The 24,100-nt window shown below is 42.9% G+C and overlaps 1 protein-coding gene across 4 annotated transcripts in view; it reads right to left on the bottom strand.

Moving 5' to 3' along the window:
- rasgef1ba (RasGEF domain family, member 1Ba) overlaps nt 1–24,100 on the bottom strand; it is a 230,758-nt gene that overhangs the window by 53,284 nt on the left and 153,374 nt on the right. For all 4 annotated transcript variants that reach the window (XR_010963882.1, XM_067990601.1, XM_067990580.1 and 1 more), the window contains exons 2-4: nt 9,005–9,187; nt 4,889–5,011; nt 4,446–4,583 (exon numbers count right to left, since the gene is read on the bottom strand). Coding sequence is in view for 3 of the 4 variants with exons in the window: in XM_067990580.1 (XP_067846681.1) it covers nt 4,446–4,583; nt 4,889–5,011; nt 9,005–9,187 (444 nt within the window). In the remaining variant the exon portion in view is untranslated. The remainder of the gene's footprint in view (nt 1–4,445; nt 4,584–4,888; nt 5,012–9,004; nt 9,188–24,100) is intronic.

The following is a 24,100-nucleotide window of genomic DNA, read 5'->3' as shown; positions in this document are numbered from 1 at the left end:
TCTTCCCCAAACAAACAAATAATTAAAGCTTTGTTTTCTATTTGTCCTGATTCAATATGTTGCACAGTCATTGAATGATATAAGTTTCTTAAAACTCGACTTCACCTTTGCTGCAAATTCTACCTCAAGTTCGTCACTCCCCCTGCTTTAATCAGAAGGCTGTGATGATTCAGCTTCATATTTTGTTTGGTACTGTCCAATTCTTTTCCTGGCTACATTTGAATGAATTAGGAAGGGACCCTGACGGCTTGCCCAACTCTGCCAGAAAACACGTAGAAACCATGGAAGTCACTTGGGACTGGAATCAAAGTCAAACCTCCACTTGGCAGTTCGGCATTCTAGATGAGTGCTGTAGTCATTTATCTAATAGTTTGGGGCTACTATGGGATCTGAATTGGTCAACATAGAGATTTGATTGTCAGTCTGTGATGAATTAGTTAACCTTATCTAGGGTGGCAGTAGTGGTGGTACAATTGAGAGATGAAATCAGCCAGAGTTCTTGTTTCTGATCAGATATCCAGTGACACTTGCTGGAAAATGTGTGGACGTGTGAAGGATCAGACTTAGGTGTGTTGTCTACCACAGTCAAATTGCCTACCACCACTCATTGAAGAACAGTTAGTTTGGAGTCTAACTCTTGCTCCACCGAACTGTTCCCCAACAAGAGTCAATGCATTAGGAGAAGAGGAGGGAAGAAGCCTTGTCAGAAAAATGCTGGTCCAGTGCTGGATTCACTCATGAAGTTGCACACCATTGATGAATGCCCGTCCTAAATAACCTCATAATCCACAATGAATGAACTGAGAATGAAGCAATAAATTCTCAGCATGCTATGTGCATAAAACAAAAATATAAAATAAACTACATAAACTAAAATATATGAAGATCGATCGGCAATTGCTTCCTCAAAGGACACCTTTTTGTGGTTTAATTTAGTAAGAATTGAACATTACCAGAAATCACCAATGGTTAATTTATAATATAAACACAACTGATTGTTGACCACAAGAAACCGAATCCTGAGAGCATTCCAACTCTTGCCAGTGAGGATGGCCCTCTAGTGGCAGCACAAGCAACTGGAATATACAATCGGCGGAACTGTCAACTTTGGCAGGGTCCCCTTATGCACCCTTCTCGATTTTCCTTCATATTGATGGAAAGGAAAATCGGGTGGAGTGTTAAATGGGCAGCCGATCCAATATCATCCATTTTAAGACCCCATCGAAGTTAAATGTTCCACCCAATAAGTGAATTTAAAAACACAGATAGAAAATTGCATAATAATGATGAGTGAGAGATTTTGTAGCAACATTACTGTTAATACCTAGGAATATAGTAGTACAGCAGCTACAACACTATATCACTGGGCCTCCCTACTAAGGAATCAGTTTTGACTGAATCTACATTTTGGCCTCCTCTACAGGTTGCATTTAACATTTGAGCCTAGCAATTTGGGAACAAGAAGGAAAATAGACCAAGCGGATACAATGGATAAGGGAATTTATTTGGTGCGAGGAAGAGAATTTCAGTGGATGGTAAGGTTACCGATTTTATGTTTACTACCAGTCTATTTTCTTTCGAGTATTTTTAATAGTCTGATTTTTGGAAATGGCTGTTTGAAAAAATATATGATGTGGAGATGCCGGTGATGGACTGGGGTTGACAATTGTAAACAATTTTACAACACCAAGTTATAGTCCAGCAATTTTATTTTAAATTCACAAGCTTTCGGAGGCTTCCTCCTTGACGAAGGAGGAAGCCTCCGAAAGCTTGTGAATTTAAAATAAAATTGCTGGACTATAACTTGGTGTTGTAAAATTGTTTACAATTGAAAAAATATATTACAGGGTAGATTTCACGAATTTGTGCTCCTGGCACAGAATTTTGCACAGTGGGAGTGCATATTGGGAATTCAGGCACAGAGAACAGTACAACCCCATAAGATTTTCTATCCAATAAAATTAATAAAAATTTCTGGGGTTTTAGCCCCGAAGCCTTTTTAACCCATTTATTTGAAACTGGTAAACAACTTTGTTGCAACACTGCACACAGGAAAATAACATAAATAAGCCTGAAAAACATTGCATGGAGGAGTTTCAAACCCCAGAATTGAATCCTTATCCTGCCTTCTATTCAGTTTGGACTTAGCAATTGTGGCATTGTGTCAGCAGACTACAAAGCCTGAGGATTCTCAACCATGTCTGCTTTATGCCGGTCCACATAGCATCACAGTAGTCAGCTGAGAAAGAGCTAAAAACAACATTTGTAAACACTTAAGGGCCGAGGGGGGGGGAAATAGTTTGTGGAGCCATTCCCCCATCCAGTGCCACGTCCATGATTCCCCGCTGGAAATGATGTCAAGTGCACCATGGGCTAAATTTTCAAATTAAAAAATGGATGGGTTGGGGGCGGGGGGGCATTGAAAATTGCCACCATTTCAGACCTGCCCCCAACCCACCCATTTCCGGTTTCCACCAGAGTGCAATGGTAACTCACCTCCTGACTCCCCAAAGCCTTTCCACCATCTACAAGGCACAAGTTAGGAATGTGATGGAATACCCTCAGATAATGATGCAGTCCATGTCCGCATGCAGCAAGACCTGGACGACATCCAGCCTTGCACTGATAAGTGGCAAGTAACATTTGTGCATCCTGTGGATGGTACACACTGCAGCAGTTTTAATAAGCCATAGTCAGAATTAAGAAAAACATGGTTCCAAATCTAGATTACGATTCAATCAATCGTCCTCATCTCTAGTATAAATCACACCAATCCATAAGCATCAGTTTTTAATACTAATCTTCCACTGCAAAATATGTGAAGTGTCATGTTTCTCAGAAGTGTTCCTTTGTTTAATTCAATGGCAGTTAATTTCTGAGAGATAATGGCTCAATGTACACTTTAAACTAATCCACATGTATCTAAATAAATTAATGACTAAAGCTATACAGCAAAAAGAGATTATGTAAACCTGAGCCCAGGCTTACTTCAGAAGTAAGGTAAGAACATTATTCCTGGAAAAAATTATTATCTGGGCAAATTTGTTTTGTTTGGTTTAATCATGAGGCACCCAATGCTCCTTGCACAACACAGCTCATGGAGAGTGCAATGGTAACTCACCTCCTGACTCCCCAAAGCCTTTCCACCATCTACAAGGCACAAGTTAGGAATGTGATGGAATACCCTCAGATAATGATGCAGTCCATGTCCGCATGCAGCAAGACCTGGACGACATCCAGCCTTGCACTGATAAGTGGCAAGTAACATTTGTGCCAGACAAGTGCTAGGCAATGACCATCTCCAACAAGAGGGAGTCTAACCACCTCCCCTTGACATTCAACAGCGTTACCATCGCCAAATTCCCCACCATCAAAATCCTGGGGGTGAACATTGACCAGAAACTTAACTGGACCAGCCACATAAATAATGTGGCTACAAGAGCAGGTCAGAGGCTGGGTATTCTGTGGCGAGTGACTCACCTCCTGACTCCCCAAAGCCTTTCCACCATCTACAAGGCACAACTCAGGAGTGTGATGGAATACTTTCCACTTGCCTGGATGAGTGCAGCTCCAACAAGCTCGACCCCATCCAGGACAAGGCGGCCCGCTTGATTGGCACCTCATCCACCACCCTAAACATTCACTCCCTTCACCACCGGTGCACTGTGGCTGCAGTGTGTACCATCCACAGGATGCACTGCAGCAACTCGCCAAGGCTTCTTCGACAGCACCTCCCAAACCCGCGACCTCTACCACCTAAAAGGACAAGAGCAGCAGGCACATGGGAACAACACCACCTGCACGTTCCCCTCCAAGTCACATATCATCCCGACTTGGAAATATATCACCGTTCCTTCATCGTCGCTGGGTCAAAATTTCGGAACTCCCTTCCTAACAGCACTGTGGGAGAACCTTCACCACACGGACTGCAGCGGTTCAAGAAGGCGGCTCACCACCACCTTCTCAAGGGCAATTAGGGATGGGCAATAAATGCTGGCCTTGCCAGAGACGCCCACATCCCATGAACGAATAAAATAAAATCTGGGCTGGTAATAGAATTAGTTCTGCATTATATGAGCTTCTGAGAAATGGTATTGCATCAATACATATTTGTGAAGAATGAGCCCTCAAAGGGTCTATGATAATAATAAAAAAGTAATGCTTTACACGTTGTACACTTTTGTTCTTTGTAAGAGTCAACATCATAAGTATTAAAATTGCAAAAAGATGGCTATGCATAACTGACAGAATTAGCAATAAACTATGTGGATATGAGTTACAAATCGCTGCCCTTTCTGGATTCAATTTCCATTTCTTTCAGTTGTTTTTTTTATTTGCTCAGGTGGGTGCTTTTTTTTTACTCCTCACTGGAAACATTATGCAATCTCCATTAACCAGTCCTAATAATTCAAACATAAATAAGTTGCTGTTTTCAAATAACGAACCTCATCCAAAGTAGCTATCTTGTGTGTCATGTCCTTTAGGTTTCTCATCATCCTCTCATCTCGAAAATCATAGGGAAATGTTTCAGTCCATTCAGCCAACAGCTGCACTATTTTTGGTGCAAATTTTCTTATTTTGGCCTAGAATCAGTCAGAAAATTGTATTTAATTATAGTACTTACAGTGATGATAGATTTAAATACAAGATGTAATAATATTTATTTAATCTCGAGGACAACATTGGCACAGTCTAATTGTGAGGCTTGACACATTCGGTAGACATTTAACACCCCTTCTTTCATTAAAAATTAACAGAAAAAAGCACATAAATGGAACTCTTGTTGCATTAATCATGAGAGGAAAGAGTCACAAAAAATTGTTCTTTTATTGACACTTGCAAAATCAGCAGTCTCTGTCAAACAGAAAGTCTCCCTTGACAATCTCACCTTATCTAAAATGGCCTCATTCAGTCTCTGTTGTTCAACGCACATGAGGCAAACCTTTGCTAGGAGCTCATAAGGCCGAATGAAAAGACGTGAGCTGAGCAGAAAGGTAAATATGTATGTTCTCTAAGAGAAAGGCGAGAAAAATCACAAAGAATTAGTCTGATTTGCTTTTAACTATTCTCATCTATAACTGGTCTCATTTGGAAACAATGGGGTCAATATTAACCACTCCACGAAAAGGTGGGAGAGGGTCGGGGGGGGTTTGAAAATTAAAGATCATGGGAACTCGCCCCCATCCCGCCGCGTACGGGCCTGTCGCCATTTTTACGGTGGCCGGGTTGTGTGGCGTTTGTGTGTCCCGTCTTGGAGAGGCTGGACATTTGATTGTAATATTTAATCCAGGCTCCCACAGTGCTTGATTTAAATTTAACTGCTGCCGCATGGGTTTCCCAGGGCTCAGGAAACTCAGCAGCGAAATGGAGGCCGGAGTAGCCGGCTCCGGAGGCAAGTGCTTTTTAGAACATTCCTTGTGAGGCAGGAGGAGCAGGAATGCTCCCCCCGGGCCCTCAAGCAAACCTTCAGCCTCTCTCTGCCAATCACGGCCTCTCCTCGCTGCCGCGAATAGCGACATCCCCCCCTCACCACCCCCCCCCCCACAAACCCCTGATCTTTCCCTCCTTCCGTCGCCATTGCCAGGCTCTGACACCCCCCACCAAGCCCCCCCACCAACCATGTCCCGATGCTGAGCCCCAATCTTTCCCTCCCTCCCTCCCGATTCCTGGGCTCTGCCATCCTCCCACACCAAGCCCCAATCTCTCCCGATTGCCGGGGACCATTTCCAACGGTCCCCGGCTGCACCCTCCTGCCGCTGGTTTTCCCGCCTGGCAGACGGTCAGCCTTCAATAATAATGAGGTCCTGCCGTTAAATTCAGTAAGACTTCCACGTCCCCGGCCTTGCTGGGGTTTAGACGCACTATCGTACTCCCCCGCACCCTCCCCGTAAATATCGAGGCCAATGATACACAAAGGGTGCTGCACTCAATATTCTTTAACAGAAATGATACTAAGTGTTAAGCCAAAATATTAAAAACATACCTTTGAAGCAGTTAGAATATCCTGCATTTTTTTTTAAGGCTGCGTTTCCTTTTAAAGTGTTTTATCACCATCTCCTTCCTTGGTCTATTCACCATACCCAACCAAGAGGGTGGGGGTGCCTGCTCCCAGGGCTTCCCCCATTCTTACCCTCTTTATAATTTTCTGTCATTCTCTGTTGGGAAGCATCTAGCATCAGCTTGTCACAATGGCATGGTAGAGTTTGGTAACTCATTGCACGTAGAATAGCGGGTGCAAACCTGTTGTCCAGTGCTCAGTGGCACAGAGCATTGGGGCTCCAGAATGTGCAATACCACTGAATCACCTCTAGAATCTCAGATTTAACAATAACAACATAAACCACAAAGTCAAATAAAAGACTTTTAGAGTGCAATGAATCAAATCAACAACAAAAATCAGAAATGATCAAGATCTTAAATTGTAATAATTCTTCACAGTTTCTCAGTAGCTATTTCTCATCTCTCTCCTCATTATATCTATCCTTGTACTGTATAATACTACCGTGTAACATTATATGATCTTATGATTTCTGAAAATTTAATTTTGTGAGATTTGTTGTTGAACAATGCAGTTAAAGTCTCCCTTTAAGATTAGTAACAACAAAATCTGAATCACAAATCTAACACAGAAATTTGCATTTGCAAAGCTGGCATTAAACATTTATGTTTAATGGGCTGGAATTTGGTGGAGTGGGCATCTCACGGTATGCCCAGTCAGTTAGACTCTTTCCTTCACCCTTCAGCTCAATATTTTTTTTGCCCTGTAAGTTGCTGGAAGTGCGAGCTGATAGCAGGGGGACAATGAGGCATCTGGGACCTTAACCAATGAGATTTAAGGATTGAGAAATAAACAGGGGAAGGACTGAGAAGGAGGGGAATTAGAGGGGGTGAATTCAATGTCAAATCGGGTACAGAAAGAGAAATAAAGAGAGAGAAAGAAAGATTGGAGAAAAAAAAGATAGAAAGGAAAAATAAGAAAAAAAATTACAAATTTAAAATTTGACATTTTTAAAATCTCCAACAACAATGCAGAACCTGAAGGAATGAGACTCCATACTTTTAATTGTTCACTTTCTGGGCCAGAGAGGTTGATTGGCAGTCATCAACAATTATCATGTCATTAAAAGGGTACTGACACTGTTAATTACTAGATTTAACTTTCTGTGGTGAGTTTAATGGGCAATTAATGTGCAAATCGTCCAGCAACTTGTGGCGATTCGCAATTCATGGGGTATCTCTTCCTCATCACAAGTTTCTGGCCGATTTGCACATAATGGTGTGCGTCGTTCATACGCCGCTATTTTTTCAGCAAATTATGGCCCATAATGTACTAATAATACAGCCATGCTGATTCAAGACCTTTGCTCTGTGCCAGTGACCATTTTGGCCTCTGCAAAACAATAGATAACTCCCGAATTACCTTTAGCCGATTGTAAATTTGGAGGATAAAAACAAAAGGGAAGTTTTGACAGAACACAAAGCTCTCCTGCCTCTCTACAGTTTCAACCAGATTTTTTAATCATCTTGTTCGGGTTTTCTACACCATCCTATTATTTTTTTTCCCAGCATAGCCCAAGTGTTCCAAATGCATGAAAAACAGTGGGCTCAATTTTAAAATCAAATTGCGGGTGCGTTGGGGGTAGGGGGGCTGCGAAAATGGTGAAAATCCCGAGCGGGTTCGGAAGCCGGCTCCAACACACCGACCTCCATGTTCCCCACAGACACGCCTGTTTACGTACATGCTTCACGAATCCGGAAGTCCCGCTGGCAATTAAAGCTGAGGGTGGGGGGGGGATAATAGTTAAAGAACCAAAATGTACCTCATTGAGATACTTAAGGTACTTTATTTCTGACGTAGTAGATAGTTAAAACAATTTTAAACTTACCTGGGCAGCTTTCCCACGGCTTCTGATTCACGCCTGGTAAAACCAGGCATGTAGGGCCGGATCAGGCAAAAATAAACAAAATAAATTGAATAAAAAACCATTGCATGAAGTTAAAAAACAAAATAAACCTACCTTTCCACCCTGCTCCAATATCTGATATCTCCCTCTCCAATGTTCCTCTCAGCCCCAGATGTCTCCCTCTCCCCCCACCGCGATGTCCCTCTCCAATCTCCCCCCTCCCCCCCACCAATGTCCCTCTCCAATGTCCCTCTCTACCCCACTTGCTCTCTGTGTGTCTCCTCCCCCCCTCGGTGTTGCAGCTCCTGTCGGCAGCCAGTCTGTCAATCAGGCTGGCTGCAGGGTGCGAAACCCGGAAACAACTTTAATCACCATCAATTATATTGCGATCGCGTCGGAAAAGGTAAGTATTTAAAATTTGGGTTTGCCAAGCGCACCTTCACCTCCCCCCCCTACCCCGCCCACCATCCCGCCACCACTTCAAAATTGAGCCCAGTGTCTTCTTAAAAAGTGCTGAGTAAATAATGCTCAGAAAACAAAACTGCTTCTCATTTCCAAATGACATATGTGCACAGCTGGCCAGAAATAGCAACCAACAGGTAGAAAAGTCTAATATTTGCCCTGAAGCGATATTCATAATTTTCCATCACAATAAGCCTTTCTGCATTGTAGGAAGGTTTAAAAATGTACAACGGCACAGTGTTGGATTCCCTGAGCTGGTGACAGGAGGAGATTTTACTTCTTCTATCCATTTTTACTTTAAGCTACAATATGCTAGTATGCTTTACACTGAGGCCTGGGCTTGAAATCAGAGCATTTTTTTTGGACAGGAAAACCAGAGTCTCCATCACTAAGGGAGTTACGTGCCATTTTCTCTAATGCTGCTAGCAGGGAGAGCAAAACAATCTGGACACATTAGCTGTTGCACATCTTCTGCTTTGATCAATGCTAGGGGCCAAATTACTTCTGCGTCATTGTGTCATCGTGAAGATTTAGCACAATCAATTTTTCTGTAATTTATAATAGACGTACTTTCTTTATGCAAAACAATTCTGATATGAAACATATTCAGGCACAGTTGACAGTTGAATTGTACATACATCAGGATAGTAGTCCGCTGTAGGCACAAGGTGCTGGATTAGTGCCTCCAGAGACCCCGACACAAGGTTGTTGTCATGGTAAAATAGGCCTCCACAATTCTCCTCTCTGGATGAGTATAGATGTCGGCTGTAACCGCTGCTGTTAAACATTGCTGCAAAGGTTGGTGTTTGCGGCATACTTTCCTGCATTTAAAAAACAATAAAACAGAGAGAGACAATGTTTATTACGTGTCTATAAAATTAGAGCAACAAGAGGTTATATTCTTTATTAGTGATTTTGCAGTCAGTCTGGACTGCCTGTGAAAATGAAGCCTGGTTCACATTTCCAGGCAGTTAACATCATGGCCGGGATTCTCCTTCGCAGTCCCACTTACAGCTGCCTCACCTCTCCAAACGGGACTTACTTCTTCTGCCCCAGTCAGGACCACCACTGGTTGCCCCATTCCCGACCACCACATGCAAACTGTAGGGGTGGGGGGGGGGGGGGTAGTGCTGGGCCCAAAGCGGATCTTCCTCTTATTCACCCCTGTTACCATTGCTTCCTGGGGCTGCAATGGAGGAGGAGGCAGTAGGCCCAGAAAGTGACAGTAACAACCCTGAGGACCGCGCCCCCCCGCCCCGGATGGATAGGGCCTTGTAGCATCCTTCTCTCGCTCCAATCTTAGCCCCACTTACCTTCCTGTATAGGCCTCAGTCTCTGCCGATGCCCACCAGGGTGCCAAGCTGTATAGCTTTTGGGCTCGTCTACTCTTTTACTGCCTGACAACCACTGCAGCACCGCCGGGATTGTAGGCCTGGACAATGACAGGTTCTGTCTTGGCAGCAGGAATCCTGCTGGGAAACCGTAGCACATGCGGTATGAACCCTGAACCAGGAAGCTGGATCAGAGTTCCAGTAGTGATGGAGGGTCAGGCAGAAGTCCCACCCTGCGAGAACACCACCACTAGGAGAGCAATCCCGTCCATTGACTCAGGCTTCTCTCTGAGTGAAACAGCTTTGAAATAGCAGAAACTTTCCACCTGTACTTAATTTCATTCAAGTCCAGTATGTACAGTGTGAGGATTAGGAACAAGTAGGCAGTCTCCAACCCAACAACACTCCCGCCTCAATTTTTACTCCTTTCTTTGCTTAACGCTCCCATCCTCTGCCTTTCCCCCCATAAAAAAAATCAGGCCTTCTGTAAGTAAAACTCTGAGAATACCTTAACATGGTTAAATATAAAGAAATAACACTGTTTGGCCTTTCACAGTAGAAATCTGAATGACTGATTACCAATAATAAATACTAGCTGATCATCACTTGCCAAATGCATGTATAATATATTTGCATATTGTGGTCAGGCTACAATCTAACTACCGTTTTTATGACTAATTTGAATTCTGTACAGTGTGAAATTCCCACCCTCAGGTTAGGTGTGTTCATCTTTCACTATGAGATTTAGTATAGTTAGAATGTGATATATTTCTATGAAATCCACTTTTATTAAACATCAAGCCTTATATGATGCATTGTAAACCCTGTAGGCTTTTTAAATGTCATTTCAGACCTGTCAACAAAAGTCAAATGATAATGGGTGAGTTGAGCAAGCTATTGGAAATCTTGCAATGGAAAATGGTCTTAAACGCTGTGTTCCTATTGTATTCCAATTACAGTTTTAAATTTAGCTTTATTCTGAACTTATCCCTATAATTTCTTCTCTTCCAGTGCATTGTCACACCAACAGATCACCATAGAGTAATTATATACAGGTAAAATCCCCGGCTCCAATGAGTTTCTGATCTCAGCTATGTCACTGAAGAGTGGAAACAAGCAGAAGCCAGATGTTTCTTCATAAGGGGGAGTCAGAGTTATGAGGAAAGACCAGGGAAACTTGCAATTTTTAGCCTTGAAAGGAAAGCTGATCTTATAGAGCTTGTTAAGATAGTAAACAATATAAAAAAGCAAATCTGGAAAATTGCTTTAAAGTAAATCGTAAGAGTAGAGAAACAGAACACAGGTTCAAACTGGTGAAAGGCAAATTTAGGACTGTTATCAGGAGGTTCTTTTTCACACAAAGGGGATCAATACATGGAATAGACTCTACGGGCTCAATTTTCAAAGTAAAAAACGGGTGGGTTGGGGGCGGGACTCTATGGTGATCTAATATATTGCTTCCTAATCTGCATTGTTCTAATGAAAAATGTCTCAATTCTTCAAGTCTTTCTTCATATTTGTATTTCCTGATACCGCACAGAATCCTAGCGAACCTGTATTAGAAAGATGAGGAGCTCCTTTCTAATGCCTCAATATCCTTCCCATAATGTGGAGCCCAAAGCTGCATACAGTACTCCAACTGAGATTTTATTAAGGTTTTATATAGGTCCATCATTACCTCTTGGCTTTTATATTCTATACTGCTTGTGATAAAACCTAGAATTCCATTAGCTTATTTTATGGTCTTATCAACCTGAGGTGCTGCCTTTAATGTCCTGTCAACCTATACCCTCAAATCTCTCTGCTCTTCCACACCACTGATCCCTTCCATTTAGAGCATAATTACTGTTTTTTTTCAACAAATACATTACCTCACATTTACTGACACTCAATTCCATCTGCCAATTTTTAGCTAATTGCCCCATCTTATCAATATCCCTTTTCAGCTTCCTTTGGTCTTCTGAAGAATTAACTATACCTCCTTTTTTAGTGTCATCTGAATACTTCAACATCACTTGTTCTAGACCTATATCCAAATCATTGATATACAGTAAGCAACAATGGTCCCGAACTGAACTCTGTGGGACAACACTGCTCACTTCCAACCATTCTGAAAAACTGCCCTTAACTCCTACTCTCTGTTTTCTCCCTTCTAAGCAATTTTTAACCCAGTTTACTATTCTCACCCCAATTCTTTACCTGTTAATCTTCTCTAGTAATCTCCCATGTGGTACCTTGTCAATGGCTTTCCTAAAGTCCATGCACACTACATCCACTGCACTTCCCCCATCTATCACATCAGTTACATCCTCAAAAAATGATATGAGATTTGTCAAGCATGATCATCGATTTTGAAATCCACGCTGGCTCCTCCTAACTTTTCTCTTTATCTAAAGTGATAATTTCATCCTTATTAAGAGACTCTATTTTCCCAAACACAGATGTTAAACTAACTGGACTATAATTACCCGGATTAGCCATGCCTCATTTTTTTAAATGGGTACTACATTGGCCACTCTCTCGTCCTCTGGGACACGTACACACTCAATAGAGCCCGACATATAATTTCTAGGGCCTCAGCAATTTCCTCCCTCATCTCCCTCAGGATCCGAGGATGTATCCTGTCGTGCTTTGTCTTTCTTAAGCCTAACTATTTTATTTAAAATGTTCCTTTTATCCATCATAATATCGGCCATTTGATCTCAACCACTTCAGAATTCACCTCCTCTCCAACATTCTTTATCTTTAGTGAAGATCGATATGAAGTGCTTACTAAATACCTCTGCCATTTTTTGATCATCATCTACAAATTGACAATCCTCTCCTCTCGGGGTCCTACCTTGCTTTTAACAATTCTTTTTTTAATTGACATACTTGTAAAATACTTTGCAATTTCTTTTGATGTTTTTTGAAGTGTTTTCCTCTTACTCCCTCTTGGCTTTCCTTATTCCGCTCTTAACCTCTTTTCTTATTTTCTCATATTCTCCTTTATTTTTTTTCAATAATATTATGATCCTTATAATCCTCTTAAGCTCTCTTCTTCAATTTTAATTGTTTTTTAACCTCTATTTATCCATGGCATCATAAACTACTAACAGTTTCCTTCTTTTTTAGTGGAATATACTTATTCTGTACCTTTGCAATCTCTTTATTAAAAACATCCCACTGTTTTCTCTGCAGTCCTGTGTTTCAATTTCTCCTTTGATCTCATGTCAGCCAGCTCGCTCTTTATCTTTCTAAAATCTGCCCTAATCCAAACTAGTGTTCTAGTTTTTGTACTTTTTCCCTTTCTAGTTGGATCTTAAACCTTATCATATTGTGGTCACTACTCCCAAGCTGTTCATCCACAATCAACTCATCTACCTCATTGCTCATAGCTAGATCTAGCAATGCAAGTCCCTGTCCATGTCAGCCTACTAACATACTGTTTGAGGAAGGGGACCTGTATACATTTTAGGAATTCCATTTCCTTTTCTCCATTTACTCCCTCTCAGTAAGTGGATTGCTATCGACTCCTGTCAGCTTCCTGCCAGGAGTTAAAATCATCCCTTATATTCCTCTTGATAAATTGTTTTCTGCATGACTAGCATCCTCATCTAATTCTCCCTTCACTATTGGCTAATCCTGGTTGTTTTTATTTTCCCAGAGCTCTCCCCCACTTCCTAGTTTAAATACTTCATCACTTCTCTATTTCACCGTTTTGCCTCCTTGTGAAATAGCTCCCGTCTGGCCGAGAACTAATGCCAATGCCCAACAAAGTGGAATACGCCTTCCTGGCACTACACATTTAGTCACTTTTGATTTCTCTAATCTTCCTGTCTTTCCCTATTCTGGTGCATGGCTGGAGAAATATTCCTGAGATTACCAGCTGCGAAATTCTGCTTGATTCCTAATCTCCTTTATTCATTTTGTAGGACTTCAGACTTTCTTTATCTATATCATTGGATCCCACATGGACCACGATGACTGGTTGATCTCTCTCCTTGTAAAATCTATTTAAGTCTATGCAATATCTCCTTTGTCCAGCACCTGGGAGACAACAAAGCATCAGGGATTCTTGGTCCAGACTGCAAAGATCATGTCAGCCACTGTAATTATTAATTTCCCTATCACTAATGCATTTCTGGCTGTGTTGCTAATCTCTACCACCCCCCAACCCCACCCACCCCGATATTTGTGATGGTCCTGCCCAATGCGAGAGTAAAATTGGTCTGGGCATTCCTGTTCTAATCTTTTCTTCACATATTTCCCCATCCCTCCCATAGTCACCCATCGTTTTTCCTCCACTGCATACTCCCTATCGCTCATCGGTGTGACTACCCTCCCAAACTCTCGCTCCAAAAACTGCTGCTCCTCCTGATGCATTGGATTGTCATCATCTCCGCCTCAAGTTCTGAAATTTTGACCTTGAGCAATGTGAGTCAATGACACTTCCCACGGACGTGTTTCACCAAGAGTGCTTGAAACTCCCACATCTTGCAGGAATTACACATCACTGTCCGTTTTTAAAAAGCCATTTTTAGGTTTAGTTAGTTTGTTCTACTTTAAAGTTTCGATTATTCACGTATATTATCAGCTACTCTACTTAGCACCTCCTTCCTCCTTGCACCTAATTCCCACTCTTGCCAAATTCCCATTTTAGAAGTCCTTACTCTCAGTCTGTTCCCACCTCGGCTTATTACCAGATCATTCCATCATGTGCTCTTGGCTTGAGCTGGAACTCTCTATGGATAGCTTTCAAACAAAAAAAACTGTTTCAATCAGCTCCCAACGACCATTTGGTTTTGAAATCTAATTAACACTACCCTACCAATTGAGCCAAGCTAACACAAATCTTACTGTAAATGGGGTCCTGCATTTCCATGGGATTTCTCCATAACTTTTATGGAAGATCTGTTTACAATGTTTCTCTGAGGGTGGCACAAGTTACAGCAGGAGTTCTGGAGAAGCCCTGCAGAATTCAAGGCCAGTGTTTGGTTATGCTACTAACGTGATTCTGATTGAAAAAAGAAAGTTATGAATATATCTGATATTCTCTTTTTTCTTTCAGGATATCATTACTTCTAAATTACCAAAACAAGGCATGGATTGCTGGGATAAGAATTGTTTCAATACAGTAGTGTACATAGAAATGCATAATCAAATCTTATCTACATGGTTATAAATAGAAGCTAGCTCTGATTAATTGTACAGTCAATGATGGTACTGTCATGCACACAGTACATGGCACAAACCTACACAGATAATGCTGAGAGTTCAACTATTCGTTGTTTCTAACTTTGGTTCATCCCAGTATCAGCAACGGTGCACAACCTAAGCTATGCTTTTACAGTAGTTCATTGAAAAGAAATCTTTCAACTGGCACTTGAACCACATGACTTAAATAATGACTACCAGTGTATTAGTGTCAATATCATCAATAGTAACTGGCTCCTAAAAGGGGCTTTTATAGTCTCCGTTCAGTTTATAAGCTTTTAGATGGATTCTTCAGGAGACTGTGCTCTGATACATCTTGCAATCTGCCCACACAACGATTGTATTCGGGACAGTACAAGGCAGAGAGATATAGAAATAAATGATAATAGCAGAAAATTACATCTCTACTGTGAGACAGAAATAGAGAGGTAAAAGAGAGTGCATTTCAATCTCCTGCAGACCCAATTAATCTCTCTTTCATAATGCCATTAAAATTTACATCAAAGTGAAGGATGTGTCTGCTGATGTAAAGTCACACTGCCACCATTCACATCTGTTCCACCTAGTGTTGAACTCCATCTATCAAATAGACCCAGAGTACAAAAATAATAACTGTCATAATAAAATAACATCATGTAGCATAAAAACAAATTGGTGGTCCAAAATAATATTCAAATACACAGGGATTTCAAAAGCATATTGGATTTTGCAATACAAGTTTGGCAGGGAGCTTAAAACAAATGACTTTGTGTCTTAAAAGGGCTAAAAGATTATTGCATGCAAATATATAAAAGTATTACAAGCGCGCACAAATCAAAAGGTAGTCTGTTGGACCTTACTATTCCACCCATGCTTGTTTAGGATAACGGTTATGGTATTCCTTGATTTATTACCCCAAGAAATCTCTTTCAGCTCATTACATATGAGTAACTCATGTCCATATTGTTACCTCCCTTTATTCCCTTTGTGTAAGTTTTGCGTCTGAGCTGTTATGGTCTTCCAGAGAGGAGAACGCTTAAGTTAAACAAGAAGTCTGAGGATAATACAGTTCCACAAATCAACAGGCAGTTGTTTCTCATCTTTCAGATGAACTGGACTCCCAAAAATATCCAGTTTCATTTTTGAGGCATTTCTATACCACATGTGAAGCTTGGGCAACAGCAAACTCAACAGACCTGCACAAAGGTACATGTCAAAACCATCCTCAGCTCCATGAAACAGTTTTTGTGCCTCTTCTTCCTAGTTTAGAATCCTAAGGCACTTTTATATTCAGGGTCCTGAGGTAGAAGTGCACAAATAAAGATCGTGACCTTCATACATTTCTCTTCCCTTCTTTACCTGTGTTACTGCTGCCACTCCTAATTAAGGTCCACTCACTTGCAGATAAATGGAAAGCAAGCAGCAATTGGTGGAACCCCTGTAAATGTGGGTCTCCAAAGCTACCCAATGTATGCGTACACTGAGTATGGTCAATAGCAGGTGAACCACATGTCTGTCAACTATGGTACTTTATCAACATAAATGTACCTCTAGATTGAGTTAGAACTAAAGAGTTTGGAATCTATGCTAACTTTGCCCCATAATGAAGTATTCAACATAAATGAGACATAAATTTTTAAACAAATCTATGAAAAATAGTAAAAGTATCAAAAGTAGCTTATCCATTTTTTGTTCAATTTGTATTCCAGCATCGTAAAGCAGGAGGTAAGTCTTATTTAATTAACAACGTCTAACCTCGTTTGCAGCAAAACATGACTACATAGAGCTAATTAACACTCCTTTTGGAAACCAAAGAAATCTATTACAAAAATGAGCTCACCCATCTGTAATCATGAAAGATGATCAATTGGGATTCAATCATTCATGTCATCCTTACAGAAGGCATTAGTGGGTAGCAAAATGAAACTGAAAACACACAAATATAATTAGAAATCTCAAATAAAACAGAGTAGCTATATAGGACTGCCTTGAAGATGAAGAGTGTGATGTTTTAAATTATTGGTATGAGGATGGGAGGGACCACAACAAATATTTTTTTACTGCACAGTTTTCTTCAGAAAAACGTGGTGTCCCATCTGTGTTATTTTTAAGTATTACTCTCGTTAGGTCTATAAGCCGCTTGCCAGGATCTAGCAATTTGGGTGCAGCCAAGAGCATTTTATGTCTGTGTAGCCCAGTAAACCAACAGCTTGTTATTTGTTCTGTTCCCATGAACGCATTATTTTGGGGTAAGCAGGAGTCTGTGATGTATCTGTAGCCAAGATGCTGTTACCTGGGATTTGTTTTTTGTTTGGATTTATACTGATTGCAAACAATATTGAATGAAAAAAAATCTCACACCATTTATGCACAGACTTGGTAATCCTATTTTATTAGTTTCTTAGACATAATTTTAAGACTGAGCATTGTATCTGTCTCTTGGACGAGTACCAGCATCAGCACACTCCATTGGTTGAGCCAGAATCCTGCTTCCAAGTTTTGTCTCTGAATGCAAGCAGCACGTGAAAAACAATAGATCAGGTCACCAGTCAAAGTCTGACAAAGTGACCATGGACCATCCTAAATTAACAGCTGTGCAATAAAGTTGCCATCACTCTGCTATAAGGCAGCAGCTCTCGTGGCCCATTACCATAAGATAAGGGTGCTTATCCATTCATGCAGAGAAACAAGAATGCACCAAAAAGAGTAGAGCTACTGGCCTACCACCATCTTTAATTATCAACTTCTACAAGTGCTGTACGTCTTGAATTAATGAGAAAATCATGTTTTGTAAAATGTAGACACCTCCCACTAGCCAAACTAAATATACATCAAGAACAGCAGGTTAAGTATGGCTAAACATCATGTTGACTAAACATTATGAATATTAAAAGATAAAAATCTTTGAGATCAATAGCAAATTTTGTGATTGGATCTTACAGTTAATCCCTAGTACATTCACTGAGAATGTTGAGCTTGTTAATCACATGTCCTGTACCTTGCTGCATAAAGATTCTATCTACAGCTGGTGTGGCCGACTATCATTCTCAGTTTAAATTCAGTTTTGAATTGGTCATTGTAATTGATTCTGACCAAAATACAATTGTCATAATAATAATTAAAAAGGTTTATGTATATTTGAGTTTTATTCTGTATTGGTGGTTCTTTTAATACTAAAGTTTGCCTTGTAGCAAAATAATTACTGGAATGGTAACCTTTCCTTAACAACTCCCCTTCTATATACAAGTGCCATCCTGTTCATTATTGCCGAATTATACGTTAACAGAACTACAGCTGAGGTCCCATTTCACAATGCAAAACTACCTATTGTATAATGAAACGGAAACCTATGCATTGCGTCAGGCGATATTACTCACTAACTTTTTGTCAAGGGCTAAAATTCCATGTTGGGTGTGAGCTTGCAATTTCCCCACAGAGTGAGCTCCTGACTTCAGTCATGTCGCTGTGGTCAGTGGACAAGAGGAGGCAAGTTTTTCAAGAACAAAAAGAAAGGAAAAACTATAGGGCCAACAGTATCAGTAATTAGTTTTATTTTGATAGGGCCCTTTGATTTGCTCTGGGGAAGTTAGGATAGCCTTGCCTCCAATAGCACTTCCTTGCATTCTTTGGCAGGAGAACAAGAAAGGGTTCGGATCACATACTGAATGCCAGCTTGATTATGGAAGTGTAGGACATGTGCTTTTGCCCTTCATTCCCAACAAAGTAACTTCACCAGTCTCGGCCATGTTATTACTGAGCTTTTTGTCATGGAGAGAGGGAACATTGGAGTCATCCAGGCTATTCTAACACACTTTTGAGCAGCAAATTACACAATGGCATTAGCTAAGATCTGATATAGGTTGAAGCTTTCGGTTATCCAAGGAAGGGTGCATACACGAGGAAATTTTTTTTTAATAAATGGGAGGCAAACCAACGAGAAATCAAAAGTAATATGTGTAACAACAACATCAACTACTTGCACTTGTATAGTGCCTTTAACGTAGTCAAACGTCCCAAGGTGCTTCACAGGAGCTATCTCCAAACAAAATTTGGCACTGAGCCACATATGGAGATATTAGGACAGGTGACCAAAAACTTGGTCAAAGAGGTAGGTTTTAAGGAGCGTCTTAAAGGAGAAGAGAGAGGTAGAGAGGCGGAGAGGTTTAGGGAGGGAATTCCAGAGCTTAGGGCCTAGGCAGCTAAAGGCATGGCTGCCAATGATGCACAAGAGGCAAGAATTGGAGGAGCGCAGAGCTCTCTGAGGGTTGTAGGGCTGGAGGAGGTTACAGAGATAGGGAGGGGCGAGGCCATAGAGGGATTTGAAAACAAGGATGAGAATTTTAAAATCGAGGCATTCTCAGACCGAGAGCCAATGAAGGTCAGCGAGCACAGGGGTGGTGAGTGATTGGGACTTGGTGCGAGTTAGGAGACAGGCAGCAGAGTTTTGGATGAGCTCAAATTTATGGAGGCGCAAGGTGCAAGGCTGGTTAGGAGAGCATTGGAATAGTCAAGTCTAGAGATAATAAAGGCATGGATGAGGGTTTCAGCAGCAGAAGAGCTGAGGCAGAGGCGGCCACGAGTGATATTATGGAGGTGGAAGTAGGCGGTCTTGGTGATGGAGCAGATATGTGGTCGGAAGTTCAGCTCAGGGCCAAATAGGACGGCAAGGTTGCGAACAGTCTGGTTCAACCTCAGTCAGTGGCCAGGGAGAGGGATGGAGTTGGTGGCTGAGGAATGGAGTTTGTGGTGGGGACCGAAGACAGTGGCTTTGGTCTATCCAATATTTAGTTGGAGGAAATTTCTGCTCATTCAGCACTGGATGCCGGTCAAGCAGCATGACAAATCAGAGCAGGTGGAGGGGTTGAGAGAAGTGGTGATGAGGTAGAGCTGTATAAGTCCATAAGAGATAGGAGCAGGAGTAGGCCATTCGGCCCCTCGAGTCTGTTCCGCCATTTAATGAGATCAGGGCTGATCTGATTTTTTACCTCAACTCCACTTTCCCGCTCTTTCCCCGCATCCTTCAACTCCCCTGCTGATCAAAAATTTGTCCAACTCAGCCTTAAATGTATTCAATGACTCAGCCTCCACAGCTTTTTGAGGGAAATAATTCCAAAGATTCTCGACCCTCTGGGAGAAGAAATTCCTCCTCATTTCCGTCTTAAACGGGCGACCCCTTATTCTGAGACTATGCCCCCGAGTTTTACATTCCCCCATGAGGGGCAACATCCTCTCAGCATCTACCCTATCGAGTCCCCTCAGAATCTTGTATGTTTCAATAAGATCTCCTCTCATTCTTTTAAACTCCAATGAGTATAGACCCAACCTGTTCAATCTTTCCTCATAAGACAACCCTTCCCTACCCGGAATCAACCTAATGAACTGAACTGAACAGCCTCCAATGCAAGTATGTCCTTCCTTAAATAAGGGCACCAGAACTGTACGCAGTACTCCAGGTGTGGTCTCACCAGCACCCTGTACAGTTGTAGCATGACTTCCCTGCTTTTATACTCCATCCCCCTAGAAATAAAGGCCAATATTCTGTTTGCCTTCCAGATTACCTGCTGCACCTGTATGTTGACTTTTTGTGTTTCAGGTACGAGGACACCCAGATCCCTCTGTACCGCAGCATTTTGTTGTATTTCTCCATTCAAATAATATTTTGCTTTTTTATTTTTCCTCCCAACGTGGATGACTTCACATTTTCCCACATTATATTCCATCTGCCAAATTTTTGCCCATTCGCTTAACCTGTCAGTATCCCTTTGCAGACACTTTGGGGTAAATTTTCGCACCCGCGATCAGGTGTGTTCCTGGCGGGGGGCCACGAAAATCGGCGATTTCCGGGGTGGGTCAGGAGCCTGGCTCCAACCCGCCCACTTCCAGGTTTCCCACAGACGCGCTGACGTGTGCGCGCAGCCCCCGCATGTGGGACACCCGCCGGCAATTAAAACTGGCGGGGTGCCACTTAAAGTATTTATTTTGGTATTTCAGGTCATTTACAGACCTGATTAACGACATATTTTAGGAGGGTTGGGATTTTACAAACAACTGGGACTGTTTCCCGTACTGGGGGAAACACTCCCAGTTCAAATGGACGTGTTGCAGCCATCAGCCTGTGGCAGCTGCAAAGGTCCATTTGACAGGTGGTGGGGGGGGAGACCCTCACTCATTACAGGAGGCCACTCTGTCACTTTGGACAAAGTTTGACCTCCACCACCCTCCTCCTAACAATAAAATTCCCCAACTTGCACACTTACCCCGGGGTCCAGACACATGTACCTACCTTTCGGACCCCCTCAGATGTACATCTTCCCGATGGGGGCCGCCGTAGCTGCAGTTATGACCTCCTCGGAGGGCGAACAGCATCACCAGCCTCGCCGGCCACGCCGGCCACCTCTGACACGTGGAGCTCCACAACACAGTGCTGTGACACATCCACCTGCACAGCAGGAGGGAGGGCAACTGCAGAGAGAGATGCGTCGCAGAGGGCACTACCCTCGCCACAGGGTCCACAGACCGAGGCTCAGCTTCCTGGACCTCTCTGAGCAGCAGTGCACACGGAGACTCAGAGTCACTCGACATGTAGTCGTGGACATCTGCAGCCTCCTTCATGCCAAGCTGCTCCTGGCTGGCCCGAGCACCATCTTCTTACCTGTCGCTGTCAAAGTCACCACTGCCCTCAACAACTTCTCCTCCGCATCCTTCCAGGGTGCAACCGGGGACATCGCCGACGTCTCTCAGTCGTCTGCACAAAAGAGCCCTGCAAATACACCTACACTCACTCTGCAGTGACACAATGGGTGGCATCAGTTGTGGGTCTTCATTGTGATCCTCAGGAAAGGACATTATTGCACAAACCAGACAAGATTCGCAAAGACGTGACAGTAGTGATGCCAATATAATATGTAATGTGAGTTGGTCAGAAATTCAATATAAGTAAAAATCATGACAAACCCTCAAACACCCTTGTGCATCCCTTTCATGCTCACGACACGTTTGCCTTACGCTGCCTACTGCACATATGTGATGCATGCCCTGTGGATGCAGCACAGGTAGTGGCAGGTTGAGTGAGGCTGATTGTGAAAGAGATGCATGAGAGGGTGAGTATGAGATAGAGCCATGAGATTGTATGAGGATTGGGTTGAGTGGTAGTGGCGGGATGAGTACTGGCGAGGTGAGTAAGTGCAGGTAAGATGAGGATGAGGTTTGAGTGGGTGTGAGGGGTGATGTGACAGAGTAGTGTTGGCAGTGCAGAAGGAGATGTGGGGTGGGGGCAGTGATGTGGCAGACGGAGTGTAGGGGAATGAGTAAGTGTACTCACTTTGGCTGATCTACTTAGGTCATTGGAGCGCCTCCTGCACTGTATGCAGGTGGACGATATGTTGGTGGTGCAGGTGACCTCCTCTGCCACCTCGAGCCAGGCCTTCTTGGCGGCAGAGGCTGGCCGCTTCCTCCCGCCCGCCGGGGGGAAGATATCTGTCCTCCCCCTCCTCCTCACCCCATCCAATGATACCTGGAGTGAGGCATCATTAAACTGGGAGCAGCCTTCCCCCTGGGCTGCTCCATGCTGTAATTTTTCCTATTTCTTGCAGCATCAGTCAGTGGAGGACTGCCCCTTTAAATAGAGCTCCTCCAGCTGACAGACCTTACTGCGCATACGCAGTCCGCCCGACACGCAGCTCAGCAGCGGGGAACCCGGAACAAGAGGTCAGTCGATCCAATTAGCCTGCAATTGCGTTCGAGGCACGCTGATTTCACCGGGCGCATTACCCACACGTCCAATCGACCCCCGCCGCGAACCCTTCGCCCTGGTAATATCGGGCCCTTTGTGTCGTCATCGCAACTTGCTTTTTCACCTATCTTTGTATCATCAGCAACTTTGGCCACAAGACACTCTGTTCCTTCATCCAAGTCATTGATATATATTGTAAATAATTGAGGCCCCAGCACTGATCGCTGCGGCACCCCACTACTTACAGATTGCCATTTTGAAGATGACCCTTTTATCCCGAATCTTTGTTTTCTGTTCGTTAGCCAATCCTCCATCCATGCCAGTATATTACCCCCAACACCATGAGCTCTTATCTTGTGCAGTAATCTTTTAAATGGCACCTTATCGAATGCCTTTTGGAAATCCAAACATACTGCACCCATTGGTTCCCCTTTATCCACCCTGCCCGTTACTTCCTCAAAGAACTCTAATAAATTTGTCAGACATGATTTCCCCTCCATAAAACCATGTTAACTCTCCTTGATTGTATTATGAGTCTCCAAATGTCCTGCTACTACTTCCTTAATAATGGATTCTAGCGTATTCCCAATTGCAGATGTTAGGCTAACTGGTCTATACTTAACTGCTTTCTGTCTCACTCCCTTCTTGAATAGAGGTGTTACGTTTGCGGTTTTCCAATCTGCTGGGACCTTTCCAGAATCTAGTGAATTCTGGAAGATTACAACCAATGCATCCACTATCTCTGTAGCCACTTCCTTTAAGACCTTTGGATGCAAGCCATCAGGACCAGGGGACTTGTCAGCCTTTAGACCCATTAGTTTACCTAGTACTTTTTCTCTAGTGATAGTGATTGTTTTTAGTTCCTCCCTCCCCTTTGCCCTTTGATGTTGTCAGCATACATGTGGAACCTGACGTGTTTTCAGACGATGTTGCCAAGGGGCAGCATGTAGATGAGAAATAGGAGGGGGCGCAAGGATAGATCCTTGGGGGACTCCAGAGGTAACGGTGCTGGAATGGGAAGAGAAGCCATTGCAGGTGATTCTCTGGCTATGACTAGATAGATTAGAATGGAACCAGGCGAGCGCAGTCCCACTCAGCTGGGCAACGGAGGAGAGGCGTTGGAGGAGGATGGTGTGGTTAACTGTGTCAAAGGCTGCAGGCAGGTCGAGAAGGATGAGGAAGGATGGTTCACCATAGTCACAGTCACATAGGATGTCATTTGTGACTTTGAGAAGGGCTGTTTCAGTACTGTGGCAGGGACGGAAACTTGATTGGAGGAATTCAAACGTGAAGTTGCAGGAAATGTGGACACAGATTTGGGAGGCGACAACACGTTCAAGGACTTTGGAGAGGAAAGGGAGGTTCAAGATGAGGCGGTAGTTTGCGAGGACGGAGGGGTCAAGGGTGGTTTTTTTGAGGAGGGAGGTGATGACAGCAGATTTGTTGGGGAGGGGGTCAATACCGGTGGAGAGGGAATCGTTAACAATATCAGCTAA

The sequence above is a fragment of the Heptranchias perlo genome, chromosome 1, assembly GCF_035084215.1.
Source record: "Heptranchias perlo isolate sHepPer1 chromosome 1, sHepPer1.hap1, whole genome shotgun sequence".
NCBI lineage: Eukaryota > Metazoa > Chordata > Chondrichthyes > Hexanchiformes > Hexanchidae > Heptranchias > Heptranchias perlo.
This window is presented reverse-complemented; position numbering and strand designations above follow the sequence as displayed.